This window comes from Myxocyprinus asiaticus, chromosome 28 (assembly GCF_019703515.2).
Source record: "Myxocyprinus asiaticus isolate MX2 ecotype Aquarium Trade chromosome 28, UBuf_Myxa_2, whole genome shotgun sequence".
In the NCBI taxonomy this organism is placed as follows: domain Eukaryota; kingdom Metazoa; phylum Chordata; class Actinopteri; order Cypriniformes; family Catostomidae; genus Myxocyprinus; species Myxocyprinus asiaticus.
This window is the reverse complement of record NC_059371.1, coordinates 13,469,713-13,488,668: the sequence shown is the minus strand read 5'-3', so window position 1 is coordinate 13,488,668 and position 18,956 is coordinate 13,469,713. Positions and strand designations below refer to the sequence as shown.

Sequence of the window (18,956 nt, the reverse complement as noted above, 5' to 3'; positions counted from 1 at the left end):
TGTAAAAAATAAACATGCCCTAACAATATAAATATATATATATATTAGTACTGTATATTACAATCCTACTCCTGTTCTGACCATATTCTTAAGGTGACTTAAATCATTAGGCTTATGTCCTGCAACTATCATTCACAATCAAATAAAATGTCCAAACAAATGCATGCAGCTACAGTTTCATTATCAGCTTTTGTGGTGCTGGGGATTTTGGCTTGTGAAATTGCTGAGTGGCTAGTGACCTTGCAACACTACTAGCCACAATGGCTGGTGAGCCAAAAAGTTTGTGTCAAACCCTGTCGATATTGTTGATATGATATTGTTGATATGTTAATATACTGTCTTCTAAAATTATGAAAAGCTAATGATAATGTAAATTTTTTTTAATTAATATTTCTCATTGTACCAAGTTAGACGATCCCCTGCCTACAGTAAAACACTGCTCTACATTATGTGTTTTTTGGTTGTTTGTTTGTTTGTTTGTTATTTATTAACTAAACTGTTTACATTTTCCATATAAATCACAGTTAAGAGTGTAGTACATAAATTACTGGGAGAAAACCTCAATCTCAAACCTCAATCGTTATCATTAAAAAGTCGTTATTAAAAGATCCACCCCACCCCCCCATCACACAGCCCAGTTATCCAGAAAAATGACATGAAGACAACTTTTAGTAAACATGTATTTTTGCTAGCAAAAACAGCACATAAGAAAACAGGATACACAGTGGGCGACTATCTCATCTGCCAGTATACAATGAAATGACAGACTCTACTAAACAGGCAAACAACATGGATCTACCACAAACATGGCAGCAGTTTAGCACAAACGCAAATATATCCCTTCATAGTTAATGTGGAAATCAATTACTTCAAATGTTGAGCAGTTCAGCTAAATGACTAGCTCATGTTAGTGACACATCTAGGATTCTCCAGCCTTCAGATGTGACCATGTTGTGCAAGGTTAGGCTTTCAGACAGTATTGCTGTGCAGTGGCCTGAGGGTATGTGTTTTTTTGTGTGTAAAATGTGGATGCAGTTTAAGGCACGTCAAGAATAGTGAGATTATTTGGTCCCTCTGAAATTCTTTGGTCAGACTGAATGGTATATTGCTTTACAACCAGCTTTACGACTGCATTCCTGTCTAGCTGTAGCCTTGGACTGCCGTCATAATAGTTGTGAGGGAAGGTCAGGAATGCATAAAAAGACGTGAAGATTAGAGGGCAGAATAACGGGAGGAATTTTCTCAATCTTGGACGACCTCAGAGGACTCGGACACAACTCTGCCATCCTTGGTTTCAATCATCTTGATGACGACACTCTTCTTGGCCTGAGTGATGGAGTCACCGTAGCCACTTCCAGAGCTGTAACTGCCACTGTATCCACCGGAGAAACCACTGGAATAACCGCTAGAGTAGCTGCTGTAGCCACTGCCTGCACTTTCCATGGGATAACCACCATAGCTTGCTACAGGGACAGAAGCAGAGCAAAGTTACAATCAGGTCCCCTTCAGTTAATATAAATTTGGCATAGTTATTGGAGTTTTGCTATGTGAGGAAAATTTAAAAGGATAGTTCACCCAAAAAGACAGTTTTGACATCATTTACTCACCCGGATGAGTTTTAAACAATATGAGGGTGAGTTGTCATATTTGGGTGAACTATTCCTGTAATAAGTGTTTAACTTATGCTATGAAAGGATTCAAAACTTACTGCTCTGTTTTGAGATGTTGATGGACTTGATTCCACTTGCCAATCTGGTGGAAAAGGGCACACATCATGAGAAGTCTGCATTTTGTCTGAAGGTAGTGTGCTATAGGTCTGACAGCAAATATACATATAGCTTAATGTCATTCACATCCTCACCTGTCCTCCTCTCCTTCCAGGAGCTTCCTGTAGGTGGCGATCTCAATGTCCAGGGCCAATTTGACATTCATCAGGTCCTGATACTCTCTAATCTGACGTGCCATGTCCTGCTTGGCTCTCTGCAAGGCATCCTCCAGGTCCTTAATGCGAGCCTTGGCATCTCTCACAGCCATCTCACCTCGCTCCTCGGCCTCTGCGATCTGGTTCTCCAAATTGGCACGCTGTCAAAACGAGAATCAATTATACTCTGTTTATCTGTCCGTTACTTTCTACAACAACTCTCAGAGAAAACTTAGTTCTACATCTTCTGATGTTTAGCAGGTTGTGTGCAGTTTTGACAGTACTTTGTGTTTGAGTGGGAACATACCTGTCCCTTAACAGCATCGATCTCTGACTGCAGTCTCTGAATCATACGGTTAAGATCTGCGATCTCTGTCTTTGTTGATCTAAGGTCATCACCATATTTGTTGGCAGATGTCTGCATCTCTTCATACTGAGAAACAGAACAATAAAACAAATAATATTTTAAGAAACTCACCATAGTAGCTGTATTGAGCAACTAGGATTATATCCTACACCACTCATACTATGAAGGTATCTTGGTTAAAGGTAAAATACCTTGGACTTGTACCACATCTCTGCCTCAGCCCGGCTGCGGTTAGCGATGTCCTCATACTGAGCGCGGACCTCAGCGACGATGGCGTCCATGTCCAGATTCCTGCTGTTATCCATCTCCACAACAACTGAGGTGTCCTTGATCTGAGACTGCAACTCACGGATTTCCTGCAAGTCCACAACAGAGAAGAAAGAAAGAAAGATAATTTCAAAGTGTTCCTCATATTTAAATGACTGATATGCTTGTTGGGAAAGTCCAGGTGTATATTACCTCCTCGTAGATCTGTCTGAGGAAGTTGATCTCATCAGTAAGGCTTTCCAGCTTGGCCTCCAGCTCTACCTTATTCATGTAGGCCTCATCAACATCCTGTTAAAAACAAACAATCAAAGTTGATATAATCATCACCGTTTTGTGTTAGTGTTGTGTGTCTGACAGTGGAAGAACAAAGGCAATCTGCAAACCTTCTTGATCAGCACAAAGTCGTTCTCGCATTCTGTACGTTTGTTAATCTCATCCTCATACCTGAAGAAAAAAAAATTACATTGGTTAAACTCATTGTAGAGTTTTTAAGTGCAATTAAAGGAATATTCCAGGTTCAATACAAGTTAAGCTCAATTGACAACATTTGTGGTATAATGTTGATTACCACAAAAAAAATGTTTACTCGTCCCTCCTTTTCTTTAAAAATAGCAAAAATCAAGGTTACAGTGAGACACCTACAATGGAAGTGAAAGGAGACAATTTTTGGAGGGTTTAAAGACAGAAATGTGAAGTTTATAATTTTATAAAAGCACTTACATAAACTTTTGTTAAAACTTGTGTACTATTTCAGCTGTAAAGTTGTTTAAATCACCGTTTCTGCAGAATTACAGGGTTAACGGTCGTCATGACAATGAAGTTGTAAAATTTTTTATAACTTTGCACAGAAAAGGTTAGTAAATGATTTTAGGACACTAAAATCATGTTAACACGCATATTGTTTATGCCTTCTGGCTATAATTTTGAAACTGTGTTTTGTATTTTAACATTTACATGATGGCCCCATTCACTTCCTTTGTAAGTGCCGCACTGTAACCAAAATAAATTTTTGCGGTAATCAACATTATTCCAATGCTGTCGATTTAGCTTAACTTGTTTTGAACCCAGAATATTCATTTAAGAAGAACCAGAAAATATACATTACAAATTGCTTGACAATAATGGCAAAGAGAAATGTTTGAAACTCATCCAAGTCAATCAGTATGAGTTTTGTACACTAGGGGGTAGCAATGCTCCATCTTTCCAATGAGAAACCCTCAAGTTGGATTCAGTTCTGTGAAACCCGTAGGCCTTAACAGTAATCAGCCCATCAAATTTGTTCAGAAATCCATGAAAGGTGCTGTGTGGTTGTTTGTTCAGTTGTTGTAATTTAGATGACTCATGCTGACACCCAAATAATTGTAATACAAATATTTTTTTTCAATGGGATATTAGGTATAATAATATAATTGAAATGCTTATAATATGATGCAAATCCCAGCCAATAAAAAGGTTTGAAAATAGGCTCTTACACCAGGGAGTGACCATAGTTGCACACTTTCTGTATCATGTGAAGGCAAATCATTGCATTTGCTCAGCAGTTGCATAAGCCACGTTGGAAAGTAACTGGAGTTTATTCCCTTTAGACCATTTTTTTTTTTTTTTTTTTGCCTCCATCTGAATTTATGAAGGCTCCTATTCTGGGAACACTTAAGTGTACCACAAAAGCCTCCTTTGACTAGTCTTGAGCTCTGTCAATCTGCCAGGCCAAATTAAAATGAGGTCTTTGTGAAAGCCTATGAACTCACTTGTTTTTGAAGTCCTCAACCAGGCCTTGCATGTTGTGCAGGTCAGCCTCCAGCTTCATCTTGTCATTACCAAGGCTGTCGAGCTGTCTGCGCAAGTTGGTGATGTAGGCCTCGAACATGGCGTCAATGTTGGAGCGAGTGGCAGTCTGATTCTGGAGGAGGCTCCATTTTGTCTCCAGCATCTTGTTCTGCTGCTCCAGGAACCGTACCTATATTGGCAAGATGAGAATAGAGTTTTTGTTTTAATTAAGGTGCAAATCAAAACCATACTTGGCAGTAAGTTTAGCTTTAAAGAGGAATGCCCCCAAACTGATGCTGCAAATAGCATTTGAGTCATGGTTCAGGGCCAACTCGCAATTAATGCGCCAAAGTACAAACATATGCCAAAATGTGGCATGAGGATCAGTGAGGACTTCACAAAGGAAACCACTGTTTCCCTGATATTATGAGGGATGCATGTGTTTTTAGTTTGTAACACTTTCCCCCTTAGGAAACAGTGACACATATTCCAGTAGGAGATCAGGAAGGGTTACAAGAGCTGAGCCTATTTTGGTTTTCCAGTTCCAGATTTGTATCGAGTTTATAGAGGTGTGACTTTTTGTAGATGAGTTAGTTTTTAAAGAGCTGGTCCCATCTCAACCAGCCCATCCTCCATGAATTCACTGCCTTTGGTCCACCTCTCTCTGACTAGCATTAAAGTTTGATCTTCATGGTTAATATTTAAGAAAGGACTGGAAGAGACCACTCTCAGATATGTTGAAGTCCCTTAAAAGAGTGTGTAAATAGTGGGCAGAGAGCAAATAATTGAGTGATAAGAGCTTTAACAACTGGAGGTGAACATTACACACATAACTAGGTTATAATAAAAAGTGTCACGGCTCCTGTTATCATTAATCAACTGTCTTATTCAAAAGAGTTGGGGTGTTAAACAAATAGTGCGATGCAAAGCAGATTATTATGGTTAAAAGAGAAAGGGTGCAAAGACTTAAAGTGAGCAGAATATTTCCTCTTCTCTTTGCCTTGAATGCTGTTACGTAACCTTTCCAGTGCTATCCAGAACATGACCCCAGCTCTTCAAATTAAATATGAACTCTCAAGAAAAGGTAACTACTACGTGTAACTGTAATTTATTATTATACTTTGTTTGAATTGCAGAATGAGATTTCAATAGTACAAAACTGACTGAATTCAAGGATCATATTAAACAATGTTAATATGACAGATATATGCAGATACAGGTTTCATGTTCTGCAGTATGTCCTTTTTTGGGTGTGGGCTCTCCATGAGGGTTTCAGAAGAGCCTCATGGTATCCCATTCAAATGGAAAACCATCACACTCTGACCATGTACACACCCTTTTCTCCACCATTCTGTATGGTGAGGAGACCTTATCAAAATACCCATTGATTTTCTACTATAAACTTTCTATAAATTATGAGAAAGAGCATGTAGAAATGTTCTAGGCAACAATTGCAAATGTTTCTTTTTCTTTTGCAGTTTTCATTATGGCTGTTAATTTGACTTCCACTTGCATATTTCAAGTACACCAAAACAACATATCTTGGAACTCATTGAATAAGAAAACCAAGAAAGAAACTCTAGCACCCACCTTATCAATGAAGGAAGCAAAACGGTTGTTGAGGGTCTTGATCTGTTCTTTCTCCTGAGTGCGGACAACCTGAATGTTGGGGTCGATCTCCAGATTCAGAGGAGCCAGGAGGCTTTTGTTGACGGTCACTGCCTGAATGGGTGTCACAAAACCAGAGCCCATTCCCATTCCCATTCCCATGCCCATGCCAAGACCGTAGGCTGAAGAGCTGCTGATGAAGCCACTGCCAGCACCTCCGATTCCAGATCCCATACCACGGTTGGTACCTCCATAGGAACTGCGCACACTGTAGCTCTGACGGCTGGCACTGGGGCCAGAGTATGAGAGACTGCTGAAGCTGCGTGGGACAGATCCAGAGGAAGACTTCACAGTGTAGCTGGTTTTCTTGGTGAACGACATCCTGCTGAGGTCTTTTCTGTCTTGTAGTTGCTGAGAATGACCTAGAGCGAGGGGGAGTGAGAGCAGCAGAAAGAGCCTCGTCTGATGTGCTGGAGAAACTCAAGTGGATAGACAGAACAGCAGATCCTCCCCTCTTCCTATATCTGCTTCTAACTGGGAGGAGCCAAAGGAAGGCTCTGATTGGCTGGTGCTTTAAGTGTAACGTAGAAAGGGGGGTGGGGAGGGGGATGAAATTTAATACTCATATCCCTACATTCCTCGTCTAACCATTACCTGGATGTTTGATGACCCACTTTGTCTAAAAACAGGTATTTTGGGGGGGAATGTTAAGAACTTAAAAAGTGGTGACTTCTGTAGCTCTACCAGATTAAGTTAATATATTATTAATGGTTCACAGAAATAAAAAGCAAACGGGGAAAACACAGAGTAGTGAAAATAGAATATAACATTGGTGGTAGATCAGTATTATTATTAGATAGTAGCTCTGGAGTGCTGTAATGCAGCAGCAAAATCAGCAAGGCAATATCTCACACTGAAAAAGCTTGCATATATGGATTTGCCTATTCAAATATGTCTTCTGGAGGGCTTTAAATTTCTGTCTAAACCTGTGATGGCTGACAAGTAGCTTTCAGCACTGAAAGCTGTACAAAGTGGAACCAACTGCTTTAACATTACCTCCAGCAGTCACCTTACTCTAAGTGATATATATGTGACATTTCTTATATATTAAAACCCACACACAAACATTATATGCTACCCATAATATCCAAAAGTACTATCATGAAAATATTAGGTTTACAACATGCACATCTAAAAGTCAAGCCATTTTTATTTGAATAGCGCTTTTCACAACACACATCTTTTCTAAATGTTGAGCTGAAAACGCTGGAACATACTGTACGAGTGACTGTACATACTGTTATACTCTGAAAACAATCCTAACTTGACAGACAGGACCATAAGCAATTCTTGTTTAAAGGAATAGTTCACCCAAAATAAAAATTCTCTAATTATTTACTCCCCTCATGCCATCTCAAACTTGAATGTATTTCTTTCTTATGCGGAACACAAACGAAGATATTTTGATGAAGATATGAAATGTTTTTCTCAATGCAATACAAGTCAATGGGGTCCAACACTTTCAGACAAAAAGAACAAAGGCAGCATAGAAGTAATTCATAAAACTGGAGAGGTTTAATTAACGTCTTCTGAAGTGATCCAACCAGTTTTGGGGATGCATCAAGCGCCATGAATTGTAATCGATCTTTTTATCTTGATCGCACCAAGGAGTAACCTGGTCTCATAGAATCAACGCAACTCTATACACATTTTTGCAAACTGACTTCTTCATGCCGCTTTCTAAGCTTTGCTGCAGTTTCCTGGTGAAATGAACACTAGAGGCGCTACAACAGCTGTGCGTTTTATTCATTGTCACACAAATCACGAGTACAATTGCTAATTATGACTTAATAAAACCAATTTTTCACTCTATTACCCCCCCCCCCCCCCCCACTATGTTATGATATCAAAACACTTTTACTTTAACGCATGATTTGAAAAACAAAACATTTTAACACTATGTCTTCTGCTTGCATGGTAGCTTACCTGATAGAGCATTGGACTTTTGTCCGGACTGCTGTGGTTCAAGTCCAACCAAAGACACATGAAAGTGAAAGCGACACAAAACGATGTGGTTGCTTTAGTAAATGTGTGTTTTCTTTCTTTCTTTTTTTTTTCCCCTTGAATTTGCATTTTAAAACACTGTAAGTTAGGGTTAGGTGTTAGGGTTAGGTGTTGGTTTAGGGTAAGGATATCTGTTTTGTTAAACACTCATTTATCTTTTTGGACACAATTGGTTAGGTTTAGAGTAAAGTTTTAGGTTAGGGAGGTATGTTTTACTTATTAATACCTCCATCTAAACCAATCGCATTTCTTCAGAAGACATGGATTAAACCACTTGAGTCGTATGGATTGCCTTTATGCTGACTTTATGTCCTTTTTGGAGCTTGAAAGTTTTGGACCCCATAGACTTACATTGTGTGGACAAACACACATCATAGTATCCTTCAAAATATCTTCTTTTGTGTTCCGCAGAAAAAGAAAGTCATATGAGTTTGAGAAAATTATTATAATTTTGGGGTGAAATCCTTTAAATTGTTACACATTATGAAGACCACCAACAGTTTCTCGCACTGAGGAAGGCAATCCTCATGAGTTTTTAAAAAAACTATCCCTTAGGGCCCTGCTGACATCTGGAATACAGTACTCTTAAAGTTAACCATTTTTATCGTCATGCTGTGCTTATGGTAGAATAACCCAAAGGCATATTTTTAAAATAACAGCTTAAAAGTGACAGAAGCTCTGCATTTGTTTTCCATTTTACAGGTAAGAAGAACACAGTACTTGAGTTTTGGAGTGTGATATTATTTGATGCAAGGAAAGGAACTATAAGGTAATGTTCAACCACTATCAAGGGGTTGGTTTACACTCATTGCTGGTGGCATTCTCTGTTTTAACATTTGTATTCCACAGGATATTTTAATATGACCCTTTCTATGTATTTTGGGCAACACTGAGGATTTGTAATTTGCAAACTGTGAACATGTGACTTTTGTGGGAATTTATTAATATTGTTTTAGCTATGTGATACTCTAAAGCATCAACATGACCACACCAATGAAATTAAGTTCTTGGTAATTTTCTAAGCATTACAGAATCTGCTTAAACAAAACCAGATCTGCTTCGACCTGTTCCTCAAGTACAGTCCTTTCCATTGACCACTCTGATTACATCAGCAGGTGTTTCTGTGGTTGGGTCATCAGGTTCTGGTGTGGCATGTGCTTATAAATTTAAAAGACCTCATTGAGTCAGTAATGTTAATTAAGTCAGATAACAACCTCGCATTTCTAAATAGTTTCTGTTTAAATGGAGTTATTGCTTTGGTGCACGTGTCAAAATGTTTTCCTTTCTAGTCATTAAAATCTCAGCACCACAGTTCACATCAATCAATACCTGCTGTCTTTCAGTATTGGTTAAAGTTTAATATTTTCTCTAGCATGTAGAAAGATAACTGATTTAATCTGCAGTATCTTGAGGTATTCTTTCCATTAATCTTCTTCTCAGGTTTTAATGAGTCATGATTTCTTGAGGCGCTGGTCTTTCCTAAACTAAATTACAGAATCCCGGCTATTTCAGGCTCTCTTTTTCCATCAAGCTACAATGGGGTCCAAAAGTCTGAGACCACATTATAAGTCTTGGATCGAAAATGTAATTTAAACCTGGAAATAAACAAAGTTTTAGGATTTTGGACAATTTAAAACAAAGAAACCATGCCGTAAATCAAGTATGAATTTTTAAAGATTCTGCACTATTTGTAGGTCACTAACCAAATAAGCAAATCAACCATGTTAACTCTTTTGTGCAAAAGGTCAGATTTTCTGGCTTCCATTGAAACACACAAGATGGTCTTTGGGACATTCTCAAATCATGCTGGGATAACATGGATCATCAAGTTTTGAACAAACTTGTAGAGTCCATGCCAGCTTGAATGCATGCTGTCATTCAAGCAAAAGGGAGACATACCAAATACTAAGACATCCTAAAATTCATGTACATTTTTCAATTCACAGTTGTTACGCTGATAAAATAATTGGTAACACTTTACAATAAGTTTGAATTCGTTAACATTAGTTGGTGCATTAGGTATCATAAACAAACAATTAATATCCTTTTTACTGCATTTATTAATCTTTTTTAATGTTAGTTAATGTAAATACAATTGTTCATTGTTAGTTCATAGTGCATTAACTAATGTTAACAAAAACAACTTTTGATTTTAAAAATGTAGTAGCATGTTGATATTAACATGAACTAAGATTAATAAATGCTGTAAAAGTATTGTTCATTGTTAGTTCATCTAACTAATTTTGTTAACTAATGTTAACAAATGGAACATTATTGTAAAGTGTTACCACATAATTTGTAATGAAAAGCTTGTATTAAATTAGAAGAATGCAAAATAAGTGTTTTGACCAGTGGTCTCAGACTTCTGAAACTTTCAGACATGCCACGATAAAAACCATGCACCATCTACTACGAACTATCTACAAACTATTAAGCCAAACCAAGACAAAATGCATGGAGGCCTATCATGTATTGTTATTAAAATAATAAGAAAATAACAGTCTTCACAATGAGAACAACCTGATACAACTTTCTTAGCAGAGTTTTTGGTAAGTTGTTCATAGCTATTTGTACCAGCACTTCACATTGGCTCATCATAGTTCCTTGATCATGAGTGCTCTGCATTCATTCTTTTTTTTTTTTAATTATTATTTCTTTTTTTGAAAAATTCTTTTCTCCCCAATTTAGAATGCCCAATTCCCACTACTTAGTAGGTCCTCATGGTGGTGTGGTTACTCACCCCATCTGGGTGACAGAGGACAAGTCTCAGTTGCATCTGCTTCTGAGACAGTCAATCCATGCATCTTATCACATGGCTTGCTGTGCATGACACTGTGGAGACTCCCATTATGTGGAGGCTCATGCTACTCTCTGTGATCCACACACAACTTACCCATTGAGAGCGAGAACAAATGATTGTATGAGGTCCATGCGACTTTACCATCCCTAGCGACTGAGCCAATTTGGTTGCTTAGGAGACCTGGCTGGAGTCACTCAGCACACCCTAGATTTGAACTCGTGACTCCAGGGGTGGTAGTAAGTGTAAATACTCGCTGAGCTACCCAGGTCCCCTTTGCATTCATTCTTAAATGCACTGAAACTCTAAAGACATTTCTGTGAGACACTAAACCAATGACACAATATCTTCACCCAGGGAGAGAAAATGTTTGTGCCTATGAATTACAACAGTAATGCATGATTTGAAATTACTTTTATCTTGAACCCACACATATCTAGGAACTCCCTGTGGACTGTTAATGGTATGCTTGCATTCTCTAAACCTAGAAACAGGTGTGTCTGCTCCATTTTGATCTTTCACAGGGCATTTCGCTGCCATTGCCTAAGTCTTATCTCGTTATCAACATGAAAACAAAACCAGGTTCGAAGTTATGATGATTGCTTGATTATAGCATTCCTCTTTTATGTAGGTGCATAGACTGAGAGTGACTGGTTTTGTGAAAACCAGAAATAATGTCACTGTGTCATTTAATGTCACATAGTGATCATGCCAGCCCTTGTGTACATGCATATGAGAGTTTGGAAATAACTCTGGAGGTATCTTGCTCAACATTTGCAGGCCATGAAGGTGAGTAAATTATGACAGAATTTTCATTTTTTTTGGATAAAATATCCATTTAACTTTATATTTGGATCAGCTGTGCTACATGAAGAAAGAGGCAGTTATGAATCACATCAAATGAGGATTTATCATAGATTACTGCTGATACACATATATTCCTGTTATACTTCACCCTATTAAGTGTATACACTCTAATTGAATCTATCTAAATTGAGCTTTGATTGTATTTGATCACATCACATGTAATCAAGTGCTTTGTGTCCACAACTGTCTAAATCAGCTGAGCTGTTAGTCAAGATGACCATTTGACTGTTGCTTCACACCCTAGTAGATCACAATCAATACAGCCCCTCGGGTGTGAAAATGTGTACAGCGACATACAGCATGAAACAATGATACTGAATGTTTCAAGGCTCAGGTTTCAATGGTATATGCTTGAAAAGTTTTTATAGCTAGAATTGACATTATTTGTGGTTCACTGTTAAAAATTATAAGCTGTTCAGTACAGTGTGTGCTATTAGATTATCTTGAAATCAACACGATCACACGTGAAGTCGGCATGATGTTTCCGATAGTTTTGGTACCCCTAGGATCAGCGACTGTATGCTGACATGCAGCATTCTTATCAGACATGTTTGCAGTGGTTTCAATGTATTTATCTTTCTACGTGGCGCAATTGGCAGTGCGTTGCATCAGCTGCATGAGAGACAAGGGTTCAATGCCAGACAGAAGTGACGTTAGAATAATTAGTGACAAGCATGATTCTGAGGTTTCACTTTTCCCTCTAACATTACTTTTTTACTCCACTAATGGTTAAGGTAAGGTTTGGGTTTGGGGATAGAATCTATAAATATATGATTTTCTCTTCATTGTATAACGTCCTGTAAAGCTGAAAACAACTTGCTTCACTACTAGCTTTTGGCGAGCTCTCCTGGACATAAATGGAGCTCACACAAGCCCATATGCCCTACAACATTTACCACTTTGGCCACTGGGGACAGTGTTTTGAAATTTTGGTCAACGTATACTGATTTTGATGAAAAAAAAGTCGGTCTACTCTTTCCAATTTCACTGTGAGATCAGGCTGCTTAAAATCAGAGACACCTCACTACACCCAACACATGCACATACACAAAACGCACACACAGAACTTGCACGTTGATCACTCCTTCAAGGTGTGGTCACACTAGATTTCATGACAAATGACTCTGGACTGAAGATATGGGCAGGATATGTCATGATCTAAGGCTTTTGTTTTAAAATAATAATACAGTAAATTATAAAGAACAAATCATAATAAATTAATAATAATAAATATACTATCTACTCTACTTTCATGCAACACCGCAAACCATACCACTTTGAAGTTTGTTTTCTTTGTATTGACCCAAGTCAACATGATTACACAGAAAATGGACATGTTGCTTCCGAATGTTCATGTATCCTGAAATCAAGCCCATTGCTCAGAATTAAGGCCTCAATATACTTCTGTAGTTCTTCGTTCTTTTTCGTATGAGCTTAACATGCAGAAATTACATAGTTATTCTGTCACAATCAGGTGCCTCAGCCAGTCGCGGCTGGCATCATCCAAATCGGTGAAGTTGCCGGGGCACCTGAAGCGGGAGCAGGAATATAGAATGTGGTCGGCTATCTGCTCCATGCCGTCGCCGCGTTCGCAGATTGGGTTATCAATGAGACCCCACTTGTGTAGGGTGGCCCGGAAACGGCCATGTCCAGTTCTTAGTCAGTTCAGCTTGACCCAGGCTTGCCTGGGTAGGTCATTTCCAGCGGGTTTGTTAGACACTTTGTCGATAAACTGTTTCAGTCTGTGATTGTTATTATTCCACACGTCTTTCCACTTTTTGTCAGCCCAATTGGTGCTATTGTCATTATTTGCTTCTTTCATAAGGTGCTTCATTGTGTTAGAAGGTGGGTGCCGGTTTTCTAGGCGGAGGATCGTGGTGTTCCAGTTGTAGATGGCATCGTGCAGCAGGTGGTTGGGGTCATCCAAGGCTTTCAGTGCAAGGTTGATGCAACTTGCTTCTCTGCGAAGATTTGGTGGAGAGATGCTGCTGAGAATCGGTAGCAGCTCAGTGGGCGTAGATCTAATGCACCCGGTGATAATGTGCATGCTGTTGTTCAGGGCTGTGTCTACCTTCTTCGTGTGGCTGCTGTTGTGCCAGGCAGGAGAGCAGTACTCAGCTACCAAGAAGGCTAGAGAAAGCACAGAGGTGCGTAATGCGGTGAAGTCTGCACCCCAGCTAATGCCAGCTAGTCTTCGCAGGAGAATGTTCCTTGCTTGAGTTTTGCTGCTGTTTGTTCAAGATGTTGTTCTAAGGTCAGTGAGCGGTCGAGGACAACTCCTAGATATTTCGGGCTTTTCTCAAATGGGACAGTTTTGTCTTCGCAATTGACGTTGATTGTTATGTTAGCAAGGCGATTGGCGAGGTGGAAAATGCTGCTCACTGTCTTGGTGATGCTAAGTTTTAACCTCCAATCTTTGAAGTAGCAGTTCAGCTTGTTCAGGTCAATCGATAATGTAGTTTCTATTGCTTTGATGTCTGTAGAGCAATGCATAATAGCGATGTCGTCTGCATTTTTGCACTTTTTGGCAGTTGTACATGGCAGGTCAGCTGTGTAGATGTTCTTTGTTCAGGGGTAAAAAGAAGTTCTAAACAGCCGAGCAACGGTATACTGTTTCCGAACATTCATACACCCACCACACCGATGTGGGAGGCATTTAGAAGGAAATTTAAATATGAGGACGCTACATGTGATACCTTAAAAATTTGTTATCATTGACTTTATGCCTCATTCTGAGTAGAGTTCACATGAGGTCAGTAAAAGAAGCTGTTTTAACCACTCGATGATGATTTAAAATAATATATATGCAGTAGAAAATGTTTAATTTGTCTTGTTTACATTATAATTTCATGACGCTAATGTGCTAACCTGCTACACGCAACCATAATATGCACATTATGATGACACGGATACCATTGCAAAGATGAGTGTATAAAAATGTTAATGTGCAGAACAAAGATAAAACAATGATAGAGGCATATCTTACTTTAGACAGATGTGTGAATGGCTTTTGCTGCAGATGGCACATGAATGAATGGGCACTTGAGAAGATTTGATTCCTTTAGTAGACTAAAAAAAATAAAAAATATAAATCACATGACTTGGTCTTGGAAAATGTCTCTAAGTGAACAATCGTACAGATGTAAGTACATTTGCACCAGCTCTCTAATAACACTGCACATCGATGTGTTCATGTTGACTCTTTTTGACTCACTGAACAACATAAACAGAATTAGCCATCGGCCTCAAGGTTTCTGGAGCTCCTAGTCACACCTACCAATGACGTGGACCAATGGCAGCAAGGCGTTTAGCAGCCGATAAAATTTTTTCCTAAAGGTTCGCCCCAGCGAACTGTTATGACCCACCGAAACGAATGCAAAAACACCTTTTTGGCCAGATTTTGTTCAAATAACGTCACACCCGTTCGTTCTTCGATTTCGTAGGAAGTATATCGAGGCCTTTACTGACGAGCGCCATCTCTCATCAGACATTTCCCTCTTGTGCAACCTCTGAGACTGGGGTTCTGGTCCCATGGAAAGCAGGGAGCAAGTGCATTCAAATAAACTATGGTTAGAACAATTCGGAGGTTGCATTTACGCTCTAGAGTTACATTTGTACTGCACTGATGTTTATGGTCGAGCATGAGTTAGGAGGTAGAGTTAATAAAATATGCATTCCTGTTGACTTTGTCACATCTTTTGCAACTAAACATACAACTCACTTTTGGTGGCACTCATGTTTCCAACTTCGGCCACTGGGGGCAGTGATTTGAATTTCTTTAAGCACAGACTGAATTCAGCTGCAGAATATTCGACCTACTGATGCCGAATTCACAGTGCGAACAGTCTGGGTGTTTAGCTCCTATATTGGTCTTTTCACTATACAAATTCACAGGTCAGTGTTCCCTAAACTTTGTTATGCAACAAAATAAGTTTTAATCATTTAAAATAATATCTGACAAGTCTAGTGTTACCACACTTTCACTTTTCTATACAAAATGTTTGAAGCCAATCACATCCTAAATATCTTACAGTAGGATGATAAAGGCATCAGAAAAACTGTATTTATTTTGACAACTCATAACTTAACAATAACAACTCATGGATGTCTTGAAAATCTGGGATACTTAAAAAAATAAAAAAAACACTCCCCATTGTAGTGAGTCAATGCAGCTACAGCACAAAATATTTGTAGCATATTTCAAAAGCCGCAATCTGATAGTAGAACAAATATAGTGGGACATTCCTTAGAGGTGAAATATTATGTGGCTTGCCAGGGTTAGTTGAGCTCTTCTTTGTCATGTGTCTCTCCTCACAACTTCCCCAATGGCAGCCTGGGCAATGGCCACACCCATTGTTGTCATGGCAATGGGGTTACCACAGATCACAAACTTACTGACACACACTCACAAGTTTCCTATGTTGGCCCCTACCAGTTACCATAGATACCTTTGAGGAGGAATGATGCACACACCATATGATTAACATCAAGTGAAATATGTGTGGGGAAACAAGCAGTGTGAGCAATTAAAAATGCTCAATCCAAAAGAAACTTGAAAAGTTTCAGTGTTGCCATGGCATAGCCTACTGCATTTTGCCTTTGTAGGGCAGTAGAGTACGCATACATATTAGATACAAAATTAGATTATATTTTTGTGTGTGTTGATTAAAAAGATATCATGTTATCGCTGAGGGCAAAGTCACTTCAAAGACACAAGCCATAAATCTCTTACCTTCAATGTGGTGGCTCAGTGGCTAAGGCTCTGGGTTACTGATCAGACGGTCAGGGGTTCAAGCCCCAGCACTGCCAAGTTGCCACTGTTGGGCCCTTGAGCAAGGCCCTTGACCCTGTCTGCTCCAGGGGTGCCATATCATGGCTGACCCTGCACTCTGACCCCAGCCTAGCTGGGATATGTGAAAAAGAAGAATTTCACTGTATATGTGCAAATGTGTGATAAATAAAGAAAATTATTATTAACTATGGTATGTCAGATTTGACAGAAGGTGTGAATGCAATGCTAGTATTATTGCACAACCCTTCCAGACTGGAAACCATCAATGTTTTCATTTGCTGTTTTCCTTATGATGGCTGTGCTTTGGCTTACACTCCATCTTACAATTTTATCATCTCAACTATGGAGCGATTTTCCTGTGTTTAAATTATGTCAAAACTTTCATTTCTTGATAAACTGCAAATTATATCTAAATTCAAATTTAATTGCAACTAAAAGCAGCATGACACTGTTAGTCTATATAAGGCCTGCATTTAGTGTTTTCTATAGATAGGTGGAGATTTCTCCATCCTTATATAAGAACACACAATATCCTTGTATTCTAACATATGGTAAGAATATTGAGGCAAATGTGGCCTCTTTCTGGTTAGGAGCTTGAGCTGGATATTTTCGGTTTGTTGGGAAATCCATAGAAAATTCAGACTGTTGCAGTAGTGTTGGAACCGGAGTGTCTATGATTCAGAGTTTCTACAACTGAGTGCTATTTCTGAGGCCAGACCAAGTTTGTGCGTATGCACAAGGGATGTTTAGGAAAAAAAAGAATGAAATCAGTGCCTTTGGTAATATTGAGCAAATGAGTGCTTGGATAACATGACTAAGGCTATGTTCTGAATAACTTTTACTATTTCTATTTCTACTTATTTATTATACTTTTTCTATTACCCTTCAGTACTGTATATTGGATGTATGCTGTTATATGCTGTTTTTTTGTTTTAGTTTTTTGTTTTTTCCCTTTTTCTCCCAATTTGGAATGCCCAGTTCCAAATGTGCTTTTAAGTCCTCGTGGTCGCATAGTGATTCGCCTCAATCCGGGTGGTGGAGGATGAATCCCAGTTGTGTCTGAGATCGTCAACCTGAGCATCTTATCACGTGGCTTGTTGAGCGCGTTGCCACGGAGACATAGCGCGTGTGGAGGCTTCACGCCATCTACCGCGGCAACCATGCACCCCACCGAGAACGAACCACATAATAGCGATCACAAGGAGGTTACCCCATGTGACTCTACTCTCCCTAGTAACTGGGCCAATTTGATTGCTTAGGAGACCTGGCTGGAGTCACTCAGCATGCCCTGGGATTGGAGCTAGCGAACTCCAGGGTTGGTAGCCAGCGTCTTTACCACTGAGCTTCCCAGGCCCCTGTATCCTGTTTTTTTTTTTCTGTCAAGGCTAATGAAGACAATATGAAAAAGACCCATCATGAAGATATTTAAAAGATAGTAATTAAAACATACTGTTGATGAACATATAAGAAAACAAATAATACTGCAAGATGTTATCAATGAACAATGTTTTTAGAAGAAAAAAACACAAACGCATCCTATATATGAGAATAGCCTGCAATATCCACAACATAAACATAATTCACTCAGGACCACTTCTGTCAAATGAATACTTGACTTGAATGATTGAATGAATACTTTTATTCACAAATAAACAATTAAAGCAATCTGTTGGTGTTGGAAGCAGAGCTGTAGCAAGGTATTCTGGGCCTCCTGACAGTATATTGCTCTGGGCCCCTTTCCTATTAAAAAATACAGTTTAGAATTTGTTGTGGGCCCATTTGGATTTGTGGACCCCTAGAATCTTTGTTTTTCTGAAAGTGCATGCAATTTTAGTCAGTGCAAAATTTATTAAAATGAATGAATGACATGACGAAATATTGACTAAATGAAAAAGGACATTTTCGTCAAACGACTAAGACTTTGACTAATACAAAAAACTGCAAACACTGATTCCACAATGCAACGTGATCAATGTAACCGTCCTTTTCCAGTGTGACCTCCTTATTAGCTGTAATTTTAACGTCTCCTTGACTCCTCATTTGATTTGTCTGTCAAGAATTAAAACTTTTTTTACTACACAAAATTGGATTAATAATGCAAAAATCTTGATAACTGGATGCCACTTGCTGAATTAAACATGCAAAATATGAAATGTGCTTTGAAACATTTATCATAGCATAATAATGAATATATATATATATATATATATAAACTCAGCAAAAAAAGAAACGTCCCTTTATCAGGACACTGTATTTTAATGATAATTTTGTAAAAATCCAAATAACTTTACAGATCTTTATTGTAAAGGGTTTAAAAAATGTTTTCCATGCTTGTTCAATTAACCATAAACAATTAATGAACATGCACCTGTGGAACGGTTGTTAAGACACTAACAGCTTACAGACGGTAGGCAATTAAGGTCACAGTTATAAAAACTTAGGACACTAAAGAGACCTTTCTACTGACTCTGAAAAACACCAAAAGAAAGATGACCAGGGTCCCTGC

The 18,956-nt window shown here is 38.7% G+C and overlaps 1 protein-coding gene across 1 annotated transcript; it reads right to left on the bottom strand.

The window, feature by feature from the left end:
- Nucleotides 1-666: 666 nt before the first annotated feature.
- LOC127419107 (keratin, type II cytoskeletal 8-like) lies at nucleotides 667-6,430 on the bottom strand. The gene is made up of 9 exons (XM_051660239.1): nucleotides 5,913-6,430; nucleotides 4,304-4,512; nucleotides 2,939-2,999; nucleotides 2,748-2,843; nucleotides 2,480-2,644; nucleotides 2,229-2,354; nucleotides 1,862-2,082; nucleotides 1,709-1,752; nucleotides 667-1,463 (listed from the first exon to the last, which is right to left on the bottom strand). Exons 1-9 carry the CDS (start codon nucleotides 6,309-6,311, stop codon nucleotides 1,243-1,245), a joined length of 1,542 nt encoding a protein of 513 aa, XP_051516199.1. The 5' UTR covers nucleotides 6,312-6,430; the 3' UTR covers nucleotides 667-1,242.
- Nucleotides 6,431-18,956: the final 12,526 nt, after the last annotated feature.

Excerpts from the sequence above, each read along its gene's own strand:
- LOC127419107 (XM_051660239.1), bottom strand. The coding sequence starts at position 6,311 with ATGTCGTTCACCAAGAAAACCAGCTACACTGTGAAGTCTTCCTCTGGA. Across the intron at positions 2,083-2,228 it reads TCGATGCTGTTAAGGGACAG|CGTGCCAATTTGGAGAACCA; the intron begins GTATGTTCCCAC and ends TCGTTTTGACAG. Across the intron at positions 1,464-1,708 it reads CAACATCTCAAAACAGAGCA|CAAGCTATGGTGGTTATCCC; the intron begins GTAAGTTTTGAA and ends CTGTCCCTGTAG.